This window comes from Pseudorca crassidens, chromosome 2 (genome assembly GCF_039906515.1).
Source record: "Pseudorca crassidens isolate mPseCra1 chromosome 2, mPseCra1.hap1, whole genome shotgun sequence".
Taxonomy (NCBI): Eukaryota; Metazoa; Chordata; class Mammalia; order Artiodactyla; family Delphinidae; genus Pseudorca; species Pseudorca crassidens.
Genome location: NC_090297.1, coordinates 170,798,560 through 170,826,329, shown reverse-complemented (window position 1 = coordinate 170,826,329; position 27,770 = coordinate 170,798,560). Strand labels below are relative to the sequence as shown.

At 40.8% G+C, this 27,770-nt stretch overlaps 1 protein-coding gene across 13 annotated transcripts in view; it reads right to left on the bottom strand.

The window, feature by feature from the left end:
* ESRRG (estrogen related receptor gamma) overlaps nt 1-27,770 on the bottom strand; it is a 639,858-nt gene that overhangs the window by 150,228 nt on the left and 461,860 nt on the right. For all 13 annotated transcript variants that reach the window (XM_067729747.1, XM_067729742.1, XM_067729749.1 and 10 more), the window contains one exon: nt 24,799-25,214. In XM_067729747.1, coding sequence (XP_067585848.1) covers nt 24,799-25,201 — 403 coding nt within the window. In that variant the 5' untranslated portion in view covers nt 25,202-25,214. The remainder of the gene's footprint in view (nt 1-24,798; nt 25,215-27,770) is intronic.

Sequence of the window (27,770 nt, the reverse complement as noted above, 5' to 3'; positions counted from 1 at the left end):
GTGCAGTGGTTGAGAGTCTGCCTGCCAATGCAGGGGACACGGGTTCATGCCCCGGTCTGGGAAGATCCCACATGCCGTGGAGCGGCTGGGCCTATGAGCCATGGCTGCTGAGCCTGCGCGTCCGGAGCCTGTGCTCCGCAACGAGAGAGGCCACAGCAGTGAGAGGCCCGCGTACGGCAAAAAAAACCCAAAACAAAACGAACAAAAAAAAAGTATTTCAGTATCATCCATCCTGGATTTCTTTTGGTTGCTAATGCCCTGATGCATCAGACTTTTTGTCTCTCTGACACTGAACAGTATAAATCTCACTGTGAAAAATGATCAGTAGGCTAATTTGGGACTGTGCAGTAAGTTCCTTGAGGGCAGGGACTGAAGTTACATGGTTCTCGCTTCATCACTTACCAGAGCCTTACAATACAATTTTACTCTTGGAAAATGTTTACCGATGATGATGATCACCATCATCACCATCACCACCATCACCACCATCATCACCACCATCACCACCATTACCATCATTACCACCATCACCACCATCATTACCATCATCACCACCATCACCACCATTACCATCATCACCACCGTCACCACCATCATTACCATCATAACCACCATCATTACCATCATCACCACCATCATTAACATCATCATCACCATCACCACCATTACCATCATCACCACCATCATCACCACCATCATTACCATCATCACCACCATCACCACCATCATCACCATCACCACCATCATCACCACCATCACCACCATCATCACCACCATCACCACCATCATTACCGTCATCACCACCATCAACACCATCATTACCATCATCACCACCATCAACACCATCATTACCATCATCACCACCATCAACACTATCATCACCACCATCACCACCATCATTACCATCATCACCACCATCATTACCATCATCACCACCATCACCACCATCATTACCATCATCACTATCTTCATTACAACCATCATCATCACCATCTTCATTACAACCATCATGACCACCATCATCACCATCATCATCATCATGTTTATTAAATTACTTGCATAATGAATTCCAAACACTCAAGCTGCATGGAAGTGTTATAAATAAAAATAAACCGCTATGAAATTATATTTTTAATATTACAGTCTACATCATTTACGTTAGTAACAACAGATTTGAAGTGATAAGGATGTCGCCAGAAGATCCAAACTTTAACTTGCAATTTTTCAATTAGTGCCAAAGACTATGTGTGGGAAGTGCTCTGGGGCTGCCTACAGCTTTGTAGAGAAGCTGACTTTAAAATAAAGCCTCTCTCCCCTATCAGCTCTGTCACATAGTGCTTGAAGGTCTTTCGTTACTTCCTAACCCTTTCCCCTTGTGATTAAGTGCATTAGTACTTAATGAAAATGCATTCTGTTTATTGCCCTCTTGGGAAGGGGGAGGTCATCAGACCAAATGCATAAATTGTCATCAGAGACGGTCCGAGCATAATTGTAATTTTGCTGCTCCATGTTTGCAATACCCAGGGTCCATCCAAGTCCCCTGAAACATGCACAGATTCTAGTAATTAGCATAGAGTCTGCCTGGGACCACAGCATTGATGAAATATTTCAGAGTTAATCACACTTTGTAAACACTGATTTATATTGACTACCTTTCTCCAGACTGATGTCTCCTCATTAAATATCACATTAGTGGATTGCAGGATTGTAGAAAGACTCAACTACTCAGCAACTGCTAATTCAACAGGAAGTAATACCTAACCACTCATAACTATGGGGAACTGGTTAAGTATGCATGACTTCGAAAAAAAAAAAAAAAAGCCTGTGTATTATAACTTAAGATAATCCTATCAAAATTGACTAAATTAGCATTCTAATTCAGGGCATTTATAATAATAAAAGAAACTACTTTTTAACATAATAGGTGAAATATTAAGAGTAATATTAATTGCATCAACATAAGCACACACCATCACCTTCCTCAGAGATATTACTGTGTTACTGTATTATTACACTCACAGAAAACCAAGGATAAGTCAAAGGAACCAAACTGGCTGGGTCACAGCTGAGAATAAAAGGATTTAGAATCTGAACTTTAGATGAATAATTTTTCACTGTGATTTTCACTGAAAATTTATTTTGCATCAAGAGAGTGTTGCTAGCCATTTTCTAGGGGTTAATTAGTATTCTGCTACCAGATCCTTCCACTCTACGTGGTTCTCCTTATACTTATTTAAAAAGAAACCCAAGCCTCTGCTTTCTTAGGAAGAGCGGAACAATAACTAGTTAGAAAGGGAAAAAAAAAATGTTTTCCGAACAGCATTATTTCCCTTTTTTTGTTCCTCAAAAGTCAATACAAAGTCATCATTTGTTCACTTTCTAGTATCAAGGCATGAGCACAAGTTCCCCTGCCCCATCCCTTTTAACCCAGTGCTGGAAACTACTGGGATGACCCAGCATCACACACACACAAAATAATCACCTTTCTTTTCAAACTAGTTCCTCTTCTTCTTTGAAAATTATATCCTCATCCTTCGCAACAAGGCCCTTCTGACAGGCCCCTAAATGAGGCCTGTGTGAGCTCACACCTGGACTATGGTAGTTATCTCCTAACTGGGCATTTTGCCTCCGTCTTGTCCCCCTCTAATCCACACTGCATACCACGATCATATTCCTCCTCCTATGATGTTTTTGATAATGTCGTTAACTCAACTTTTAAAAAAATCAATAGAGGGCTTCCCTGATGGTGCAGTGGTTGAGAGTCCGCCTGCCGATGCAGGGGACGCGGGTTCGTGCCCCGGTCCGGGAGGATCCCACATGCCGCAGAGCGGCTGGGCCTGTGAGCTGTGGCCGCTGAGCCTGCGTGTCTGGAGCCTGTGCTCCGCAACGGGAGAGGCCACAGCAGTGAGAGGCTCGCGTACCGCAAAAAAAAAAAAAAAAAATCAATAGATTCCTATGGCCTCTGGAATAAACATAAAATATTCACCTAGCCAACAAAATCCCTGCCCCATGTGACTCTCATCCACTTTTCCAGCAACATTACAATGATTACCTTATATGAACTTCCTGATGCACCGATCTGATTTATTCAGTTTTTGCTGTGTCCTTCAGACGTCCCTCTGAGGATGATCTATCTATCTTTGCCCCTCTTTTCTTCTTAAAATTACTTCCAAGGCTCAACGTTCAACTCAAATTCCATTCAAATCTTTCATGAAAACTTCTCAAACCACCCTAGCAGAAAATGATTTCTTGGTTCTCATATCTTTTTGGGTACTCTCATCATATACAGACGCGCCAGATTCTTTTATACCTTTTCACGTGCATACTATCCATTAGATGGTAAGATCCTGGAGGCAAGGATTATTGCTTATGCAGAATAGAAATCCTCCACCCGAAAGTAGTATATAAGTAAAATGATACATTTTAAATTATGAGATATTTTTTGGTACCTCAAGGTCATTTTTCTGAACATCAATTATGATGCTGTCACATAGTACTGTCCACAAGGTCAAGTGAGCTAGATGGCCCATTAGGAAGCAAAATGAAGCACACTAGGAAAACCATTCCACAAATCAAATAAAAAAAAAAAAAGTAGAAGAAAATCTAGTTAATTTTTCAACACCTTACAAAAATACCTTTGACAAAAATGGAAATCCATGGCAAAACCAGGAGAGCTTATCAAGGAGAAAAGAGAAAAATACAAAGGTTTCTGGGGAGTTAAGTGTGAAAAGAGAAACAAAACCAAAACAAAACTGTAAGAAGTTTTAAAGGAAATAAAAGTACATCTTGATATAAATAAGAAGAAAAATAATATAAAATATGAAAATACAGATAGGTGGCACTAAGAGAGCTATTTAATGTTTATCTTATCATAACACTTACTATTATTTGCAAAATGGGTGCCCTAAGAATTGGAGCCACGTTGCAGAAAACACTCAGGAGTGATTCAATTATCGCAGCTGAATCTATAGATGCCCCTTCTCTGAATGACTGTCTCGAGATTTCTATATTTCTTCAGAAACAGAAGGGAAATTGTCAAATTGCCATATGAGGATTTTAGATCACATATAAAGAAGAATTCCAGTTTCCTTTCTAACCACTACATTCTATAATTCTTCAATGACAACGAGAAATGTAAAGGCAGAAGAATTTTTAACAGTGCCTTAGGATGAGTTCTTGAGGGCAGAGTTCCGTCTCATTTACAGCTGAATCCTCAACGCTTATCAATAAGACTACCATTTTGTACATGTGCAGGGCTGGGAAAGAAAGAGGAAGTCCCTGGCCCTTAAGGAATCTACAGTTTTACAAGGAGACAAGACATGTCAACAAATCACAATACAGCTGAGCGTGCACTGCAACGGCTCTGGATTCAAGTCAGCACCAGACACCCGTGTACACGGATGCATCCCCACAGCGGCTGAGATTGTGCTTTGGAAAGTCAGTGAATTCTTCACACAGGAGCAAATGATTGAACTGTGCTGTGAAAAATGAATAAATGACTACATTGGGGTAAAGGAATCTTCCCCAAGCTATAGAAAAAAACACCACATTCTTATAAAAATTTCACTGTGAATGGAAAGAAAATACACTGGTCCCGAGTATTTTCATAAATGATAGATTTTCAGCTAAGCATATAGACATGGTTTACAATGAATCTGACATCCTTCTGCCAAATGTTCTCTTTCAATAAATTTGTCTTGACATATATGGATGACAACCTTGATTTCACTAAGTAACACTGGTTTGTACCTTGAAAAACAAATCAACATCATTCTAAAGAACTTCTTGGCTGGAGGAAAACCTCTCTAATTTCCGAGCCCTCCCACTGAGTTCCTTAGTTCATTGTTGTTGGCTGTGATCACCCACCCAACAGTCTTTGATTCATGTCAGAGTCTACAAAGATTTTGCCCTTGAAAAACCTTCCCTGGTGCTCTTTCTATTCAATGAAGAAAGCATTTTATCCTAAAAATATGCTGCCCCAAGCACCTAGGCAACACTGTTACATCTATTTTGATAATGGCTCTAAGACACTACTCCCAATAGACCCTATGATCTCCATGGGGCACTTGTTTTCCTTCGATTCACCAAGAGGAAACAAGACAAAAATATTTCCAGTAGCAACTGCCGGCCTCTGGAATGTTAACACTGGACAGTCATTCAGGGGAACGCAGAAGTTATTGTTCACAGCCTAGAATTCTCATTTCAGACACGGAGTTTTCTTGGATTATAGCTCGCTATTTTCTGGGCCACGTTTGTTATAAGGCACCAGGGACTGAACTGGGCAGCCGTGGATGACACGACTGGAACTTTCCCAGTTTTGTCAGTAGCTGGGGAAATAAGCTCAGCTTCAGAGGGAACCAGATCCACGTGGAAGCTCCGGGTTTTTTAACCAGGCTGACAATCGTGATAGAGCAATTTATAATATTTCTTGGCGTCTTTTCAGAAGGTCCTGGGCTCTGATGACTTATTGCAGAGTCTTTTGTACCATCAGTTTGCAGGCAATATAATCTTCTCACTTACTGCTTAATAGAATCTTGCAGCTAGCTGGCGGATAGAATAACAGGGTGTATGTAAAACTTCAGCCTGGAGTGCCAGTGGATAATTTGTATATTCCTTTCAGTCACTTAATGGACTTTTACAGTTTAGCGGTGAAAGGGCTGAATGATGTAAATTAGCACGGCATCTCAAAATAAAAATATATGTCAAATCTTTACTTCCGACTCACATCTCTTGCACATAGTAATGAGGCATTGGGCTTTATGTAGTTCCCAAGAGCTGTCCTCTTTTTCATACATACAGACATCATAATTGTAAAGCCAATTTGAAAGCGTCTGTATATTTCCCCCAATTGTTTTAATTTTATTAACAGAACAAATGGCTTGAGATGACCCACAGGGCACTCCAAGTGGGGTTTATCCAATTGTTTTCCAACATTAAGTGATTTAAAAATAATGGGATTTGCCTCAGTACACAATTACAGAGCATTAAAAACGTGAAGGCGATAATCTGTAGTATTTTTGTTTTAAGTGTCCAAAAGCAGAAAAAAGAAAGAAGGAAAACCCCCTCTTTACTGTATGGTAGTAAAGGTTTTTCCATACAGTGATACAACTTCCCTTTCTTTCCTTTTCTTTTCTTTTTTTTGTGTTTAAAGCTCCTTTGTTTCTAGCTCCTTTCTCCTCATTCTACCTGAAATAGAAAATAACAGTATCTATAGCTGGGATTATATAATGTGGGATAATAACTCATTACCTACCTGTGGCAAAAAAAAAAAAGTCAAAATTCTATCAATGCATAATTAAGTAAAGGATGCTACTTTATTTTCAAAGAACGCACCCGAAGTTAGACTTCAAAATAAGTTACTTAGGGACGCTCTATCCGTTCCCAGAAGACTGCTCTGAATACTTCTCGAAACTTCCTTTAAACTGCCACTAGAGTTATTTCAAAGCTATAAAGCAGAGAGGGGAAGGAATCAAATGACACTTTGCTCATATTCACCCCAAATACTTGACTGGCCAAATACATGATGCCGAACGACGGTTGTCTATCACGGAATGTTAAGTCTCCCCTCAAAGGTCAAAGAACTGCCATCACTGAAGATATTTCAAGAATCTGCCTCAAGTTCTCAATGCGTCTGCCCCAGACCATGACAAGGAATGGCAGCCCCAGGCAACCAAGGGGACCCCATCCACTTGCGAGACGTTTACCTCGCAAGTGGTGGGGGAAGAGGGCCACATCTGGTTAACGGTCACATCTGGCTCTTAGCAAAGCAATTTCGTACACAGGGTTATGCCAGGGCCCCATATTCTTTGCCTTTTTGCTGCCCCTCTAACCCTCTACAAAATGAGGTGGGAGACAGGCGGGTCTAGAAAAGCTCATTTGATATTTGGTTCTTTAAGGTTCTATTGGATTAAATTCTGATCATCACAAATGTAATTTACAAGAGCCCTAAATGTATGTGGGCACAAATGACTGCCTTTTCACAGTGAAGATCAGGCCTTGCTCCCAAATGGGAGTGGATGATGCTGTGCCTTTAAGGAAAAAAGATCAGGAAAAAACCCACAAGCAGGCAGGTTTATTTATCTTTATTTTTTTTTTAATTTTTGGCTGTGCTGCACAGCTTGTGGCATCTTAGTTCCCTGACCAGGGATTGAACCCTGGCCCCCACAGAGAAAGCTCAGAGTCCTAACCACTGGACAGCCAGGGAATTCCCCAAGCAGGCAGGTCTATAAATCCTAGTGATTGGAGACTAAACCACAGACTCTGGTCTCATCCTCCAGCCATCTGTGTTGGGAGGGCCATTGAGCCTACAGTGGGTACCAGCATTGACTGCCTCCATGCAAATACATGTATCTAATCACAAGATTACATTTCCCCATTGTATTCAGTGAACAATGATTTAGCAGGAAAACAGTGCTGTAAAATGGGGAGGAACTATTTAGCCTTAATTTTTTCCCAATTTAAACAAGACATACCCTGCCTCAGTTTCCCCCAAACTTGTAAACATGGCCACTCCTTTATTGCTTTAATTGCACAACTGTTAACACTGAGCACTGTGCATGTTCATCTCAAAGAGAAGATGGGAAAAAGTTCTTGTATGCCCATGTATATCCATCCTTAACATACTGCCTTGCATATGGGTCAGGAAAATATGAGGATGAATAAGTGAGGGAAGAAGGAGAAAGGAAACGGTGGATCTCAGTTCAAATTCCAGCTCTGCCCTTTCTTAGCTGTCAGAACTCAAACTGGTCAGTTCACCTTCATACTCTCAGTTTGCTTACGTACAAAAGAGGAATCATCACGCCTGCTTTATAACATTGTAAGCATTACGTGGAATACAGGTATTAAAATCATATACAGTTTTGTTCTCCCTTCTCAGAAGAAAAGGAAGAAACACTGTAACATTTTCATTGATTATGAAACATTATGAAATACTTTGACTCAAAGACCTAAGCCTGGAGTTTGGGAATAGCATAGAAACAGCCTTCTGCAGATTTACGCAAGAGTGTGAGAATGAATATGCCATTCACCCAGAGAACCGGAGAGAGGATTGTGTCTTGCCAACAACTCTCGTGTACACAGCCATATTTTACAGATACCAGGAGGAGAGGAAGAAGTGTAATAACTCAAGTCATTTTTTAAAGCACCAAACTGTCTACGAAGTGAATTTCCAAGACATCAACCACCTCTCCTCATGAACATTTCCTGTCACTTCCCTGGAGCTCGTAAACTGCCCATCACTGGGTGTAATCTGATTATAACTGAGGGCAAAGCATTTGCAAAGCTCTTCAAAATCTCACCCCAGCCTTATCTTTTGCCGCAGTTCCAGGTCAATCCCTACCCCTATCCCAAGTCCACCCCCTTGTCTGACACCCATGCTGAATTACTCCCAGTTTCTAGAAAGCAGCATTGTCTTTCCTGCTGGTCCTAGATGTGCTTCTTTTATCATTTCTTCAGTGACGCTCTCCCAGGGCCCACAAGACTGGGGTCCAGGGGTCCGTACGGGTATAACTAGTTCATCTCGCACTTATCTTCAAGCAAACCTTTCTCTTAGCCTCTAAGGCACTTTATTACATGTGTCTAGTGAATTGCCCACCTCTTGTCCCAACTGTACAACTGTCCATTCCTTGAGGGCAGGGACTTACTCCCCTGGAGTCCCCAGCAGAATGTTTCATTATCTGTCCATTTGATCTTTACTGATCCTGTTTCTCATTCCTTCATTTTAATGTTTAGCTCCAAAGCACGCATAAAAATAAACTACGTACAGTCAATTAGACAGAGCATAACTGATAGCAACCCACCAATAATATATCATTTGTCATAAAGCAACAAAGATTTTTAGGCTATTAGACTTGGAACAAATCCCAAATTCCAGTAGGTTCAGGCTCCTGGATTTATGTAGACCTGAAAGAGGTGAATGGGGTACTGACTTATCTATGATCACTCAACCCTCTTCACAAGGAGAAGTGCTAGTTAACTGCAGAAAAGAGACCAAAACACAAATTCCTGACAACCAGTCCAATGCTCTTTCAATGCACCTGTTAAAACTTACATACCAACACCTCTAACAAACGCTAAGAGTGCGGAGCATTCTTCTATGTGCTCTACATCTATGAAGCCCCATTTTGCAGATGAGAGAATTAAGACACAGAGAGAAGAGGTAACAGACCCAGAATTATACAGCTTACAAGAGCCAGAGCTAGGATTGAAACCCAGTCACTCTGGATCCAAGTCTCTCCAACTAAGATGCAATGTCGCCTGACTCTAATCTTCAAAAGAAATTGAGTGTTGTAATTGAGTGTTGTTTACAACAGAAATGAAAAATGAAATTCTTATCTCCTGAGAGGTTGCTTTGTGTAGCTGTTGTTGTTGCTATTGTTGCTGGTTGGAAAGGAAATTTTGATGCCTGGGAATGTGGTAGGATAGGGTGGATCTTGGCATTGTCATTTGCTGTTGTCAGACTTGTGGTGCAAGACCAGCTGTGGGAGAGGATAGGGTTGCTCTTGGAGAATGGAATTCCTCTACACCTCAAAAAGATATCCCTCAACTTGTCTCTGTACCATTATGGTTTGTGACCAGTTTAAGTCCACAGAAACCAAACAAACCGTGTCACCAAAGCAACAGGTGTCAGGTTGTACACACGCGTTTTATAGATCCCCAAACAAAGCTATTGTTCGTGATAGGAAAAAACTCACAATCCGGAATCAGCAGGGTGTGCTTTGAAACGCATTTAAAAGGGAATAACTGCATACAATCAAAAATACTTATAGATGAAAATGATGGAGAATATAAATCTCTCTCATCAAGGTATGCAGAAATTTAATGTTTTTAGCTTTGACAATGACATCTTCTTGGAAAGGGCTACTGCTCTTTTGCAGTGTAGAAAACATCGCCTACATGATGTGTGCAGCCACTCATCTCTGTCTTTAAGCTCCTATGGTATAGGGATCGTGTCACAGTCTTCATAAAAGAGCTCAAAAACGACCACTGCCACCTGAAAAGCGTTATATCTGAGCTAACCGTAACTCCCCAAATTTGCTGTGCTCAGTAACCAACTCCAATTCTTATGTGTTCCTTCTCTACTTAGAAATTTTAAACAGCCTTGATATGAGTCTGCCTGTGTCTCTTTAAACATACAATTAAAAAAAAAAAAAGCTCTGTTAACATAATACTCTTGGTGAAAGGAAGAAATGCTAATTAAGTCTAATGCATCCACTCCATTTGGACAGAAAGTTTCAATGTGTGCATTTTGCAGTGGCAATTACCGAATGGTACAGTAAGTCCACATGACAAGTGTGGAGGCAGTAGGATCCTACCCTATGTGACAAAAACAAATGACTCAAAGAGCAATTTGACTTCATGCCGACCTTGAGATTTTCCTTCTACCTTAATCAAGTCAAAACAAACATACCCTCTCCTAATACTGCCCCTAAGTGCTTTGTTCTTGAGTGCTACCAGTGTGCCCAGAGCTCCTAAGAGACATTGGTATTAGATTCTTCCTTCCGGATCAAGTTCAGTATTCAACAAGTATCTACCTATGTCCTCCAAAGCTGGTATGGATTTGGGGAAATCCTGCTTGACACAAGTCACGGTAATTGATCTATATTTAAACTGCAGAATGTGATATAACTGTGATTATAAGATGCTAGAGTCAAATGGGTTCAAGTCCCAGTTCTATCATTTTCTGTCTGAGTTGTGGCAAACTTTTTTTTTTTTTTTTTTGCGGTACGCGGGCCTCTCACTGTTGTGGCCCCTCCCATTGTGGAGCACAGAGTCCGGATGCGCAGGCTCAGCGGCCACGGCTCACGGGCCCAGCCGCTCCGCGGCATGTGGGATCTTCCCGGACCGGGACACGAACCCGTGTCCCCTGCATCGGCAGGCAGACTCCCAACCACTGCGCCACCAGAGAAGCCCTGGGGCAAACTTTTAAACCTGGAGTTACTTTCTTTGTAAATGAAGTGGTCACGGGACCTAGCAATTGATACCTCATGGGGTTGCTATGAGAAGCAAGTGGGATCCTGTATTGAAGGTACTGAGCAGAGTGCCTCATACAGAATGAGCCTTGATTATCAGCCATCATCACAGCAGGGTAATGATGCTCAGGACCGGGGCTAGGATGCAGAAGAAGAGCTAAGAGGGACCTGGGAAGGGCCCGGTGCTGGTCTCGGCCCAGAAATGAGGAAATACTGGGCAGAGAATTCCTCCTGGCCGGCACCAGGAAGCCAAAAGTCTAGGAGCGTATTGGTCTGTTAAATCAATAGGCACAGTAGGAGAAGCATAAGCCAACGTTCAAAAAGGAGTAATGGGCTTCCCTGGTGGCGCAGTGGTTGAGAGTCCGCCTGCCGATGCAGGGGACACGGGTTCGTGCCCCGGTCCGGGAAGATCCCACATGCCGCAGAGCGGCTGGGCCCGTGAGCCATGGCCGCTGAGCCTGTGCGTCCGGAGCCTGTGCTCTGCAACGGGAGAGGCCACAACAGTGAGAGGCCCGCGTACCGCAATAAAAAAAAAGGAGTAATGACTAGTCACCCCAAGAGTCAGGGGACGCCAACAAGGCTGCCAGCTGGATTTAGAGTAAAACAGATGAGCTCACAGGAGAACCAGTAAAGCTCGGACCGTGTAGTGTGTGTGCCTGAAGGCTCTCCTCTCGGAAAGAAAACCTGGGCACCTACACTGTCTGCTCTGACAGGGTGGTCAGCAAAGGACCTGGCGTCTCCTCAGGGAGGAAAAGTACAGAGGGAAACTTAGCAGGGGAGAGTGGGGGTCTTCTTCCTGTCGGATGATGATCCAGGGGAGGCAGGATAAGGATTCCTCTTCCAGGAAACACTTAATTCTACCCCTTTATAAAACAGCAGGGGTCCACAAGCTTTTTCTTAAAGGCTCAGATAGTCGATAGTTCAGCTTTGCCGGTCCTTCAGTGTCTGGTGCGACTCCTGTAGAAGCAGGAGAGCAGCCACGGACAACGCAAGAATCGGTGCGGCTGTGTTCCAATAGAACTTTCTTTAGCAAAGTGGATTTGGCCCCCAGGGCCTTGGTTTACTGATCTTGGGTCTAAAACATGTGGACAAAAGGCTGCAATGATGAGAAATACTTTACGATCTCTTATCCATCATTTTCTCTCTCTTTTTTTTTTTTTCTCACAACCCTGTAAAGTAGCTTCTTCTGAGTTAGGTTCAGATATTAAAAATGAAATTTCAGTAAACCGAGAGGAACAGGTGACAGGATGAGTTGGAGGGTTTCTGCTTGAAATAGTTGCAAAATTTGAAATTGTTATCCATGTAAAACATAGTCTGAGGACTCTGGGGACAGCGAGGGTGTTCCAGAAGCAAGGAAGCAGTGCAGACACTTTGGAAGCGAGAGAAAAAAAAAAAGGTGCAGTCAAGGCCAAAATCTTGGGTTAGATTCGTTCCTTTGAAGATTCTTGTACTTGCCTCTGAGCTTCCTCAAATGGAAACTATGTTAATAGTATGCACTGAAAGAAAATGGGTATCAGAATGCAGATGTAGGGTATGCTTTCAGATTCATTCTAAAGCATTCAGATCTCAAGCTCTAAATTTTAAATTAATCCAGATTTTCTTGTACTAAATTCTCTTCTTTTCCTTCTAGGATGACTCAGTGATGCCCTTCTAAAAAAAAAGCATATAAAAATATGGTTGTTTCTTTAAACGTTTTCAAACCAAAATAAAACAAGAGTTAATTCCAAAGAATGTAATTTTTTCCTATAAACATACAGATTCATTCATATAATCACTTAAAAGAAAAAAAAACTCCTTCTGACAAGTATTCATCATAAGAAAAAAAAAATTGATTCTGAGCTGCCTTCTGTTGTGGTCACAAAGTTTAGTAAGTGGACGGGAGAAGAATTAAGCCTCTTTCCTCCTGCAATCAACGAGAGTCTGGGAAGTGTTATCAGTGGTGAGTGTATACTTTTAGGATCAATCTAAGACCAGCAACTAAAAATCTAGTGGCAAAATGAGTGTCAGCAGATAAAATCCAAGGGAACTGAGACAGAAAACTGATACGGTGGTACTGAAGGGCTGAACTCTCAAACTTCATATTTAGGGGATTTCAGAAAATGAATGATAAAAAAAATTAGATATTTTTAAGACTTACTTCTGCTGCCTCCTTCTTATAAACCTTTAATATCATCTAATCATCACTGAAAATATTCTTAATTCCCCTTTTTTTATTATATTTTAACAACTTAATGGAAAAATTTGCCCATGAACTAAAATCTCTTAAGAAAAATTCAGTCTAAAATTGTTCAATGCTTGAAAAGCTTTTAAAATATACAAGGCAGGGTAATGAGGGGGTTAAGAGAAGAGGCTCTGGGTTCAGACTGAGACCCAACTGTGTCTGGGCAATTTGTTCTCTGTGCCTCTCTGTGAACTTTATAGAAGTTCCACATCTATAAATAATATGGTAATATTAGAATGGTAGTATCTACTTTAATGGAATGATGGAAGAATTAAATAAGATAATTAATGTAAAGCACTTAGAATAATGTGTGGCACATTTTAAAAACAAATATATTCATTATTATTATGACAAATTAACAAATTCTTCATCTATTACTGATATAAAGGCATTGTATTCAATTCAAGAGGATGAAACCAACTATTTACATTGTCCACATATGTAATTACTTATGGATAAGCATTGGCAGGTGAAAGATTAGAACTTCAAATTTGAGATACATCCAAAATGCCTCAAAAATATTTAAATATTCACCTCATACTCATTATTAGAATGGCCATTATTTAATAAAAAAAAAAAGAAGAGAATAAGTGTTGGAGAGGATAAAGAGAAATTAGAGCCCTCATGCACTGTTGGTGGGAGTGCAAAATGGTGCAGCCTCTATAGAAAACAACATGGAAGGTCTTCAAAAAATTAAAAATAGAACTGCCATATGATCCAGTAATCCCACCTCTGGGTATTTTATCCAAAAAATTGAAAGCAGGATCTCAAAGAGATATTTGTACACCCATGCTTATTGCAGCATTAGTCACAATAACCAAGAGGCAGAAACAACCTAATGTCCACTGATGAATGGAAAAAGGAAATGTGCATACATCTATACATATAATGGAATATTATTCAGCTGTGAAAAGAAAGGAAATCCTGACATATACTACAACATAGATGAACTGAGGACAGTATGCTAAGTGAAACAGGCCAGTCACAAAAACACAAATACTACATGATTCTGCTTATAGGGGGTACTCTGAAGTAGTTAAACTCATAGAAACAGAAAGTAGAATGGTGATTACCAGGGGCTGGGGGAAGGGGAAGATGGGGAGTTGTTATTTAATTGGTATAGAGTTTCATTTCTGCAAGATGAGACAATGTTGAAGATCTGTTGTACAATAATATGCATATAGTTAGCACTAAGGCATCGTACCCTTAAAAATGGTTACGATGGAAAATTTTAACATATATTATGTTATGTGCATTTTATTTTAGGCTTTTTACCACAATAAAAAATAAAATGAATTGGACTTCCCTGGTGGTCCAGTGGTTAAGACTCCACGCTTCCAATGCTGGGGACGCGGAGGTTCGATCCCTGATCGGGGAACTAAGATCCCACACGCCGCATGGTGCGGCCAAAAAAAAAAAAGAAAAAGATGTGAAAAAATAAAATAAATAAAAAGTATGTTGGAACATCATTTCTTTTACATATAAACTTATATTTACTTTTCGTATAAACCAGAATACTTTACCAGCATCCATTATCTAATTTTGCTTTCAGGTAAAACTTCTGAAATGGTGTAATAAGAGAACTCCAATGACCAGGCCTGTTGAATCCCAACAACTTAAAGCAACTTCAAAAGAAACTTAATTAATGCCCTGTGTGTACTTTATCACTTCTATGATGTTATCTAAATTTATCAAGTAATATATCAGAAAAATGAATCATTGCCTTGGGCTTTACCAGTAAAGAAAAAAATTTCTGACCCATGCCACTGAACGCCACCCTGCCATTCCTCACAACCTGTCTCACAGCTTCCAAAACCTGAATTCTAACAAGTAACAAATCCTTGGGATTCAAATCATATTGAGACATATACTCCTGCAACTGATTACCCAAAAAAGTGACCCACATTCGCATCAATAGGAACTTTGGACAGCAGAACCCTCATCACTCATTTTTTTGGTTTCCTTTCCTACCTTTAGGGTGAACATTTTAGTGTATCCTAACTGGATTCAGCCAGAACCAATTCTGAATTTATGCGAAGAAGGATCTTATCATGTAATTAACATATGTTAAAGCATGCACTTTGAAAAATATGAAGTGCAACGTATCTTTCCTACTATTTGTGCTCAAGCATTTAATATGATGCTCTGTAGACGGAGGCCATTCTAACAATGTAATTTATTGGTTATTCTCTGAACGAAACAGCATTATTTGTCAGGGCTTGGTTCTGAGTGAGGGAGAACCAAGAGGAAAGAATGAAAGCTATTAGAATGTTAAGAGAGGTACTGATACCTTTTCTTGGGAGTTCATCTTGTCCTCAAAGAACAGCCTCCAGCCTCTTCATCAAAACAGTCATCAGATAATACTAGGGTGACCTGGGTGCAAGTCCAGTTGTCTGTAGGCAAAGTATCAGCCACACCCTACTACCTAAGAAGTCCCATCACAGATGCAAAAATCCACCTAGCTAACAGATAAGAAAGTAAATGGGGTTTTTAAAGAATTAATTGGAACTGATCTATGAAGTCCTTCCGACCTGAGCATGTAAACAACACAAACTTCCTTCTCACTAGTGACTTGCTGGAAGAGCTGGTATGGAGTGCTGGGAGAGGTTGTGGATTTGACCTTGTGGTAGGTTTTGAGGTTTTGAGGTTGTGGTAGGCTGGGGCAGGCTAGGAAAAGAGAAGTACTCGCCAACAAATTCCCCCGAGGAAATGGCAATGCACGTACTTCCTTTCCTGTAAGAAAGTGACTTTATCAGGAAGTATGGATGGCACAGGTGGATCAGGACATCCAGGTAAGTCTGGATGGCACAGGTGGATCTGGACACTGGAACCACAGAGGGCACCAGTTCTCACGCCAGCTCCATCTACAATCAGCACCTGGGAGCCCCTTTCCTTCCTGGCTGCTACTTCTGAGGACCCTGGCTCAGGTGAACCATGGGAAATGGATTTTATTTTCTGAGTACAGAGGGGTTTTTTTTTAAGAAAAAAAAAAGCTTACAAAAATTTAGAAAAGAGAGAGAGCATAGCCAAGTATGCATATGTAAAGATAATCTAGAATAACATTCTTATTTTTTTTGATTCTATAACGTAGGCCGTATCAGAGTAGAGTCAATGGAGAATATACTAATATTACAGATATATTAGAAATTTAGTTAAAGTGTGAAAATAGAACTAAGTTTAAAAAAATTACTAACAAGCTTGCCCTTTTATTAATTGTAACTATTGCACTTTTAAGAATTAGCGATACTACATCTTTTTTTAATAAATAAAAATAAGTGCAATATCATTTACCAGAGGATCATAAAATGCATACCATAATTTCTTCCCAACCACTGTGAAATGACAGTAGAAGAGAGGGTCACTTGTTTGGCAAATATATTGCTTAGGAAAGTGAATTGTGTCTGCTTAACTTGACTAATTATTCAATGTCACTAATTTGACAGTGAACTACAGCTGGACTTTTTACCATGGCATAAAAAAGTTTCATTGCAAATTCTTTTCCTCCTTGAATGCCACTGGCATATACCCCTTACATGGGATAGGTTCCTATCTGCTGTCACCCAACTGGACAATATACCCTCTCAGGAGGTTAAAATATGTTGATTTTAAATGACTTTCAAAATACAGTAACATAATGCAATGTGTTGAATAAACATGTAAATGATACCGGAGACGCTGGTGTTGCACATGTGAGTTCCTAACATCTGAAGGACAAAAAAAATAGTGGGGATCATTAAATTTTCTTCTCTTTTCTCTTCCCTGATCAAAGACCAACCATGCAATTTAATCTCTGAAAATTAATCACTCTTATTTTATACAACCAAGATCCAACTTTTTGTCAGTGACTCTAAATGTTACTTTATTTTCATTTACATTGATTCTGTTTTCTGATTAGCTGGCTGATACACACATGTGTATGTCATAGTGAACAGTGAAAAGAGGCTAGAAAATTTTAATTCCTGGGAAAAAAATATTCTGAAAACTGAGATAACAGGCTAAAAAAAATCATCACGATAGAGACCTTGCTTTCAATTTAAATAAATGATATGCATGCAAAGCTCTCCAGAAAGTCCTCTGATATGAAAATCCTGGTAGTCATTGTTGCCTACAAGGAAGATGAAATGAGGGTGTTTTAGTCTAGCAGCTACCCAAACTAGGGCCAGCCTTCAAATCTAGCCCTAGGTTTGTTTTGGTATGACCTCAAGCTCAGAGTGGTTTCTACATTCTTAAACAGCTTTAAAAAATAAAACAAAGCAAAACTGAGTACATGACAGAAAAGGCATATGACCTACAGATCCTAAGATATTTACTATCTGTTTTACTCTCTGGTCCTTTATAGAAGAATTTTGTTACCATTAGCTCTTCAACAACCTGAAAAGTGATGACAATTTAGGCCAATTCCTACAAGTCAGAACAAACCATGAAAAAGCAATCACTACTCATTTATCCTGAGAAGTGGGTCCACTAAGTCAAAACTGAGAGAGATCAAACTGTAAACTGTGCTGTTTCCTAAAATATCAATTTGCGTAATACATATTCTTTACCCACAAAGAAAGTCTGCAATACTAAACTTTACTATTAAAATAAACACTGAAGCTAACAATTAAAATAGCAGGAGAATAATATTTCTCATTGATAACTTGGCAACATTCATGCATTTCAAAAACTCAGACAAAATTGGCATCAAATGCAAGGAAAAGTGGAAAAGTCAATTAAACATAACAAAAGCAAGCTCAGAGTTAAAGCAAATGAGGTTTAGACAATATTTCTTTTGAAAATATCACCTCCATATTTAATTTAATACTGCATCCAAACTGATAATCACTGAGATTCGTTAAGTCAATTCCATATTATTTTGGATTTTAATTTTAGAACTTATTCGTTTTAAAGATGCTACGTACAAACTGGGAGAGTGATTTCCTCTAAATGCTATTTAAGTTAAACAGATAATACTTTATTATTTTCCTTGCTAAGGTTCATAAGATGCACAGACACTCAATTTGTAAGTTATTTCCGCCAGTGCTGCAAATATTCTATTCTGAGACTAAAATAGCACATGGACGGCAAAGAAAATGCTACATACAGGAAAGGTCCTCTAGGAGTACGCCTTCTACTTCAGGAAGGAGTCAACAATTCAGGGTGGAAAACAGCAGACGCACAGACTGTGCCCATTCACCTTTAGCATATGCCTTCCTCCTCTTAATGCCCTATGTTTAAGGTGAGATTTAGGCTCTTATCAGTGTCACCTTTAGACTCAGACTAGGAGGGCCCCCCACCTGAAAGCCCTGGGCTTTAGAAAGTATCACGGTGCAAGCCCTTCCACAGGCTAAGGAGACAAGCCCCCCCCTCGTACTGCATGATCCCGAGTACCCAGGACTCCCGAATTCCCAGGATAAACCCCTACAAACCCCGTTCCAGGACCTGCGTGGCCCTCTCCCCTGGGTCGCTCCTCTGGGCTGGACCGCAGTGCCGGAGCGCACATTACAAGGCCTGTGCGTGGTCAAGGTGCAGCTGTTAGGAAGGGGTGGATGGGTCTTGGATATGGGGGCAGGAGAGTCCACACTATGTACCAGACATGATGGAAGGCAGAGGGGAAGGAAGGGAAATGGGCTGGGCTGCAAGCTAAAAGCTGGCTCTCCTTCTACTGCCTCTTTCTGACACAAAACTCCCAGGAGTCTAAGAATTAAAAATGCCAAGCTAGCCTCCCAGGCCATTGTGAAGGCACATTTGTCAAATAAGAGAACAGAACATATTTGACTTAGCAGTTTGTTATCTTAATTTACAAACGCTTACATATTTACATACACAATATGTGCGTGTACACTGTATCAGGTCCCATGAGCTCCAGCAGTGGACTTGGTTCTTATGATGGTCACTCCTAGATTTCACGCTGCAAAGACATTCTGCTGTTTTATTTCCTGAATCCCACATTCAAAGCTTAATTGGGATATTTTACTCAAGTGATAAGATTCAGGTTCCCTTTCTGATTTACCTAGTTTCCCATCCACAGTCACAGAAAGAAAAACTGATCACCATAAAGCTACATAAAACCAGGGGAATTCCCTGGTGGGCCAGTGGTTAGGACTTGGTGCTTTCACTGCCGAGGGCCTGGGTTCAATCCCTGGTCAGGGAATTAAGATCCCACCAGCCGAGCAGCACGGTCAAAAAACAAAACAAAACAAACTATATAAAACCAATCAAATTTCCAATCGGCCCACCTAAATGCCTTCTAATATAAAAGGGCACTATTGTGAAAAATAGCTACAGGGAGAGAAAGTTTATTATCAGAGCAAAAGGGGGGTAGCTGCTAGCTGAGAAGCTCACAGGTCCTTCTAGTTTAGCATCAAAGACATCTATTTGTCCTAGAGTATTTGAACCACCCAATGCTTGAATAGCCCAGTCATACTGCCAATAGCAAGCAGAGTCAATCAATTATTGAGCCCTTACTATGGGCCAGACTCTTTGATAGTCTCTTCATTTAATCCTTACCACCTGGGGAAGGGAGGCACAGAGAAGTTATGGCTTCTCAGCAGGTAAGTGGCTAAGACTTGGACCTGGTTTTATATGAATCCAAAACCCATGCTAGAATGAATATCTTAAAAAAAATAATCCCCTACTTTAAAAATATCCTTTTTTTTTTTTTTTTCCTGCGGTATGTGGGCCTCTCACTGTTGTGGTCTCTTCCGCTGCGGAGCACAGGCTCCGGACGCGCAGGCCCAGTGGCCATGGCTTACGGGCCCAGCCATGCCGCAGCATGTGGGATCCTCCCGGACCGGGGCACGAACCCATGTCCCCTGCATCGGCAGGCGGACTCTCAACCACTGCGCCACCAGGGAAGCCCATAATATCCTCTTTTTAAAAGAGGGGGGGAATGCCATATTTCTAGCACAAGAATGAATGGTTGAAATGGTTATATTAATAAATATATACAATTTATTTTCCATACTCTTATATAGGCATAAAAACTTCAGGGGGTGAGTGTTTTGTGAATTAAATAATGAAACATATATTGACTTTGGGGGGATATAAAGATATTTTCCTTCTCTTACCTCCTTAACAAGAATCCAGGGAAAACTCTTAATGAGAAGGTACCAAAAACAAAAAAAAAAAACAAACAAAAAAACCCCCACAGAAGTTCCCACTCTTTTATGAATTAAGGCCAAACTAGAATTAGAAAAAAAAATCAGAATAACGATATCACACACAAAAACTAATAAGCCTAGAAAACGACAATGAAATCATTGCTGCCATTGTAACCCTGTGGGATGATAGAACAGTCAAAATCCTCTAAAACGTTTTTGGTCAGAAAAACAAAGAAAAGAAAGAAAAAAGCAAACTAAAACCTTCCAAAACTTTGACTATTACCTAAGTGTTGACCTAATTCAATAGTTTTCCAATGATAACTTAGAAACAGTCAATAAGTAAAATATGCCTTTCTGGTTGACTTTCACTGAAATTTATGATGAATTGCCTTTCGCAACTGGAATATCACATTCAGCTTTGAAAAGAACAATTCACATTACTTTTCGCAAGAGGTGCTCTGGATATATGTTCTTTTGGCTCTAAATTTAAGAAGTATTTTGTCCAACTATTAAAATGTATTACATTTTGGATAACCAATCTTAAATAATTATAACAAGAAATAAAAATTCTAAAGAGGAAATATTCCCATGACTATGGCTTTGAATATCTATGTCCCTTAGTCAAGTCAATAAGAGCAGAACCAGGAAGCCACACTTACCCCCTTGGCCATAGGGGCTATGAGATGGTGGAAAGACTCGTTCTTAAGGGAAGTTGCATAATCCTTTCTCATTCTTCGGTAGAGCTTTAAGGGAGGGAAGGGAAAGACTACCATGGGTCAAGGAGAGTTTGGCCGCAATGCTGTCTCAAGGCATGAGAATGGATTCCATGGTCCCTTCCACATCAGACTAAGCATCTGTGATGATGCAACAGATTCGGCCACTTTCAACATCTTCTGAGTTGAATCGCTATCATTAGTTGGCCAGAGGAAGGAGGGGCTGTTCCAATCTCCCTTACAATTACCACCCTAATTATTACATTACACTTTCACAATTTAATCCCTTTATTTGCCTCACTGCCTTTTTGGGGCTAAGTGAGCACCACGGCACGAGGCCCGCTGATGTAGCTAGCAGGGTAGCAGGGCAGCAGGAGTACCACCCAGCTGCCAGCTACAAGCACAGCCAGGTGGGCAAGCCCAGAGTGCTAATCTGGACAGTGACATGTCTGTCTGCTGCTCAAAACCCTTGAAAGTTGCTGTCTCCAATATGGAGTAGAACGGAGCACTATACATCAATGCCAAGAATCACCCTGTGGTTCACCCTGTGAAACTTTTGGTAGCATTTCAGCATCCTAAGGAAGAATCAGCGATAGAAGTCCAATTGTTCTATTCCAGGGATCGCCGGTAAGTAACTATTGCACGGCTATTAATAGCTAAGCGATAGGATTTCTTTTCTTTTTTTTTTTTTAAACAACTGTCAGGAAATGTTTTCACATAGTTGTCCTATCTTTGGAAAACATACTGAGGACCACGTTGTTTCAATCCCCCCCTTCCAAAACAAAAAACTTTGGTATTCTCTCAAAGCAGGAGACATTTATAGGAGGAATTCACTGCAATCCACAACCCTTTGGGAACCAAGCTTTCGTAAAGTGTTGCTAAGCTGAAACTCAGGCCAGCACAGTGCCAGGCCCACAGTAGGTTTTTAGTCAATATTTGTTGAGTAACTGGGAATGGTTTTCATATTGAGACCATTTTGCTTACACCAGTGTACACAGTATCTGTTAATTTATCCCCAAACAGTCCCTTATCTTTGTGTAGTTAGACCCCGAGCTGTGTAAACTGAGTTAAACAAAATCAAATTACTAACAGTTTAAATTTGAGATGCCCTGTAGCGTCCATATTCTAATATTGTTGGACAATGGCTGGTAAGAACCCGAAGATTTGAAGTGTGTTTTCATTCTCAAGTTTTGCAATCTAGTAAGTAAGCTGAAGAGATACTTTCAAGTGCCTCAAAGTGAGAGGAAGCTTCGCACACAGATCATCATTGTTTTTATTTACTCACTTTACATGTGATCTTGTATTTCACTTTATCCAGAAGCATTCCTTGAGGTAGGTATTAACGCCTTCAGTTTATAAATGAGAAGAAAGAAAAGAAAGGTCCAGTGGCTGAAGGATTTTTGTAAGAAAATGCTAATAAAATATAGCTACGATGATCCATTAAATATGAAGATACAGCTATTAAAATATTTAGGTAATTCATACATACTCCACACTAACTTGGCTTGTGTTCTTCCGTTAAAACTATGAAAGGCCGTGAAAAGATTAGGCTGATAGATCCACTCTATTATGTAAGAGTTATGATACCTTGAACAACTGTGCACTTTAACTCTTTAACTGTGTATTCATCAGCCATACATCAAGGAAGTGATTATGTGATAGATGGCACAAAGGCAATGGGAGATGGTACCACCTGTTCCACTAAGGACAATCACTAAGATCTTCAGTGCTACTGGGTGAAAAGACTTGCCCGCCCACATGCTCTTAAAAGGAAAGGGTAGAAGATTACTCTCTGTGCTCATAAAGGGGTTCAGAATCAACTTTTGTTAAAACATTTAGAAGGAGTAGAGTTTAACAAACATCATCTCCTTTGCACTTTAAAAACCAGTAAGCGTGTCACACAATTATTAAACTGATTTCAGTTATGTCCAACAAGGGACCAGTAGATGAAAAAGAAGAGTTGTCAGCGGTAAATGAGCAGCGACACGGTAACAGAGCTGTGGTTCTCAAACTCGGGTGAGCATCAGAGTTACCTGGAGGGCTTGGCAAAGCACAAATTGCTGGGCCCTCCCCCAGGGATTCTAACGGAGGTAATCTGGGATGAAGGATGGGAATCTGCATTTCTAACAAATTCCCTGGTGATACTGATAGCAGCCACACCTTCAGAAGCACTGTCACAGAACACAGCACGGTAGGGTGCAGTGGTTCTTAACCTTGGCTTTAGATGAAGCATTAACTAGGAAGCTTTCATAAATCCCCGCTTGCCCTGGCTACACCCAAGGCCAATTAATTCTGAATTTGGGGGTATGAGCCTAGGCATCAGTATTTCTTTTTTATGTCTCCAGGTGACTCCAGTGAGCCTGCAAAGTTGAGAACCACTGACATGAGGGAAAACGCACTTATCTCTATAACTGGTTAAGAAGATACATTTTGGGTATTTTTGTTTTGGCCATGCTACGTGGTTTGTGGAATCTCAGTTCCCCGACTAGAGAGTGAACCTGGGCCCTCAGCAGTGAAAGTGTGGAGTCCTAACCACTGGACCGCCAGGACATTCCCAGAAGATACACTTTGTAAACCACGGAGCAGAGCAGAATAGAATCACTGGTGTGCTGGGGATCCTCAATAAACAATGATTCTTTCCTTCCTCTATTTTCTTCAAAAGTGTATCACAAAGGATCTAAACAAGTGAAAAGTAATTTTCTGTAAGAAAATTAATTTTCTGTAATTATCTATAGCTTTGAAAAGGAGCTGAGTTTTGTATTGTGGATTCCTAGTTTAAAGGGTCACATACAAATTTCAGTCATGTTTTTCTACATTTTTCGGTGGGAAATAATATTGTTATTTATAAATACGGAGATCTATAAAGGTTTGGGTATGTCTTACATACGTTGGAGGCATATTTTATATTTTGGTACAGTTTGGAAGCTTTTTCACACAAATTTATTAAAAAGGTGGGGAAAGTACATCCAACCACAGGAAAAGAAGGAAGGGTGTAGAAAATTAAATTTGTTTAGAGAAGTGATTCTCAAAAGTGCAGTTCCTGGACCAGCAACATCGGCATCATCTGAAAATTTGTTAGAAATGTAAATTCTCAGACCCCCTACCTGAAACAGATGTAATGAATCAGAAGCTCTGGGAGTGGGTGATCTGCATTTTCACAAGCTCTCCAGGCGGGTTTGATGCACACTCTAGTTTGAAAACCACTGGTCTAAAATATTTATCATTTTAGCTATACGAAGAACAGAAGAGGTAAAAGCACTATTTATCCAGTGCGCATCGGTTCAGTTGCTATCCAGACCCCCACTGCTCTAATAACAGCTGTGCTCTTTTAAACTCCACCCAAAGCTTATTATCATTCCATCTTTAGAGCTTGATAGTAAACGTGGAATTGATAAGGAACATATGGGGGTGGGGGGTGGAGTCTATTCTACAAATCCTCCACTATCAATTTTAACCTATTTCTATTTTATACTCAGGATAGAATTAAGAATGCACAACTTGGGCTTCCCTGGTGGTGCCGTGGTTGGGAGTCTGCCTGCCGATGCAGGGGACACGGGTTCGTGCCCCGGTCCGGGAAGATCCCATATGCCCCGGAGCGGCTGGGCCCGTGAGCCATGGCCGCTGAGCCTGCGAGTCCGGAGCCTGTGCTCCGCAACGGGAGAGGCCACAGCAGTGAGAGGTCCGCGTACCACACACACACACAAAAAAATGCACAACTTGACTAACAAGGACCAGAACCACGAAAACCAACCAACCAACCATCACATGAGGCTGGAGGAGGGTGGGTATCACCAGGTGTAACTCTCACTCACCTTGAATTGTCCTCTTGAAGAATGCCTTGCAGGCTTCACAGGATGCTACCCCATAGTGGTACCCAGACGCGATGTCACCGCACACTAAACACAGTCTCTTGGGCATCGAGTTGAGCATGTATTCGCACTTGGTCTGGGGGTCTTCAACAATGGTGCTGGAGCAGTCATCGTACAGTTTCCGGACAGGCCCACTACCTCCTAGGATAGGAGCAGAAGGGTAGAGAGGTGGCGAGTCAAGTCCGTTCTGATGGCCATTCATGGTTGAACTGTAGCTCCCGCTGGCGTCTGAAGAGCCACCTGGGCTGTGGTGGTTGACGCTGTCCGTCAGGGAGGCTGGGCTGGAGGGTTCCGTCTTGATGAAGGACGAACAGCTGGAATCAATGTGTCGATCTTTGTTTGACATTCTGCAGAGAAGCCTGAGGTTTAGGGAGGTGCAAACAGAGAGAGAAAGAGGAGAGAGTGTCAAACAGAGATACCAAAATAGGTAGAAACAAAGAGAAGGTGAAAAAATAGAGAAAGTGCAAAAAAAGATCGAAAGGAGAAAAAAAAGAGAATTCATACGTTAAAGACATTGCTCTTAGAGAGTGCTGCCTAAGAACTAAGGACTACACATCATTCTCTAGTCAACATCTCTTGTTCTACAACAAGGTATTCAGCATAAGGGCGTGACAGGGTTACATCAAAGTGCCCAGACAGGCCATAAACGAAAGCTCTAACTGATCCAGTTCCTTTCATTGTAACTTTCTCTTGGAGAACCACTGTCAGTATCTAAATCAACTCTCTAGATTCTAAATTTATCCATGGAAGAGGAGTAATTTGCAAAGTCCATATCACTTCTAAAATTACCCTTATCCTCACTCTACTTTTCTCTTCCATTTTCTGATGTTGCAGTCATTTTATTATGAGCAGAACTAAACTTTTATTGTCAAGGCTGAACAGATGATTCCTCAGCTCTGTAATTACTGTTTGTCAGCACGCTTCCATAAGCATAACTGTGTCTTTTATTGATCTAAGACACACAGGGAATATATCCTCAATCACGTTGCCTCTTTAATTAAATTGCTCTATTTCCTAGGCATTTAGCGATACAGAAAGACATCAAGGATAAAATGCTAGCCAATATTTAAGGATTATTTCCTAGAGCCCACAAAACAGTGAAATGATCACCAGCACTGATTAATAAACATGTACATGTGTTTACATGTGTCCGTGTCTGCATGTGCGATTTGCCACTGTTGAAGAGAGGAATCACTAAAAGCCATTTGAGCCTTCAGTATACCTGTGAATCCATAAACCTGATACTTCATATTCAGCAAAGTAAGGATGTATCAAATTTTGCCCTGAAAAAATGAGATTTGCGATGGTCTCTTTTTCTCCCCTTCCTTTGGTCTTTTAACATCATACCTCCTAAAAGGAAATGTGATGAAGCATCTAATCTAACAAACTCTCTCTCTTATCTAGAAGAAACAGACTGCCCCTCTTACTTTGTCAGACCCGTAGGTGATTAAATTTCTGAAGAGGTAATTAGATGAAAAGATATAATTGGTCCTATTTTCTTTCCCGTTCGCCATAGTGCAAAACCCCTTTTAGCCAAGTCTCTAGGAACCTTCTGAGAGCCCACTATACAAAGAAGAGGTGACCGTTGAGAAACAAACTTAGATAATTGCTTCCCGGTGGAAAGTTGATTTATGGGAATCCCACAGGGTAATGGTCATTCACTCGAATTTGGGGGAGTAGTCACAGGATAACCGAAGGGATGCAATTATCTCTTTCACTATAAATCTAATGATATTTTATCACAAATTTCATGCTCTCCTCCGGGTGCCCCCTTCCCCCACTGTTCTGCTACTTTCAAACGAAGAAAAATATGGTTATTTCCTATCAGGGAATGTTCACTGAACGGTTCCGAGAAGGCGGTCTCAAGAGCAAAGCGTCCAGAACAAGAAGTTTGCCTCTTACCTAGCAGATTTCCCATCGGAAGTTCTGTGCTGCTTTCTAAAGTAAAGCAAACTCAGGATGTGGAGAGAGCAAACAGGAAGGAGAAATCCACAAAGATATCTTCTTGCTTTCGCCCACCCACTTGGGTTGTCCTTTCCTCAAGAGCTAGTGAAAGAAAAAATATCCCCCTCCAGCCTGAACCAGGCGTCCGCTCCCTCCCGCATCTGCCGCCTTGTCCCGTCACTGTTAATGAGCTCTGTAATTAATAGATCGCTCTCCTTGTCTCCCAGCTTGCACCCTGGGCTAAGCACTTTTCCTCAAGTCAACGTTTGAAAGAAAGCGGGTCGGCACTGACTTACAGCAGCCCTGCAAATTCCTTTTAATTTAAAGCACTTACTCTACCACTTCACTTATTACCTTATAATTACTGGACTGCTCACACATACATTATGATCTTAGACTACAGTTAGAAGTTATTAGGGTACTAAAACACAGTTGCTCCCCTTTCCTCTCTCTGGCACTGAATTTCTCACAGCCATGACAATTAACTCTTTCGCCATCTGCCTGCGAGGCACCATTTCTTAATCATTTTTTTCTTTTTCCCAAGGAGAGTTGCTCTGAGCTGCTTGATCACAAAACTGACCACCCTTTCCCTGGGCCCTCTTTTCTCTCTCTCTCTTTTCTTGGATTGTCTCTGTTCAATTTTATCCCAATTTTCTTTCCCTCGGGCTTTTTCTCATGGACTTCTAAAATGTGCAGAACTCTTGACTGAGAAGCAAGGTGAGGAATCACCCTCCTATTTATGGAAGGGTTATTTGCAAAGTCACCAAATGTTTATGTGTCAAATGCATGTTGTTAAGGTCTTTGAAAAATTGGGTGTCTCCAGCCAGCTGTCTCCTCGAAAATCTCAGCCCCTAACTTTGCAATAATCTGGATGGAAGTAAGAAAATTCAGGAAGTTCAAGTGGTCAGGGAAGCCTTTGGACAGGGGCAATCTCTTCTCCTACACAAGTCTGGCCATTGTAGCTGTAAAGG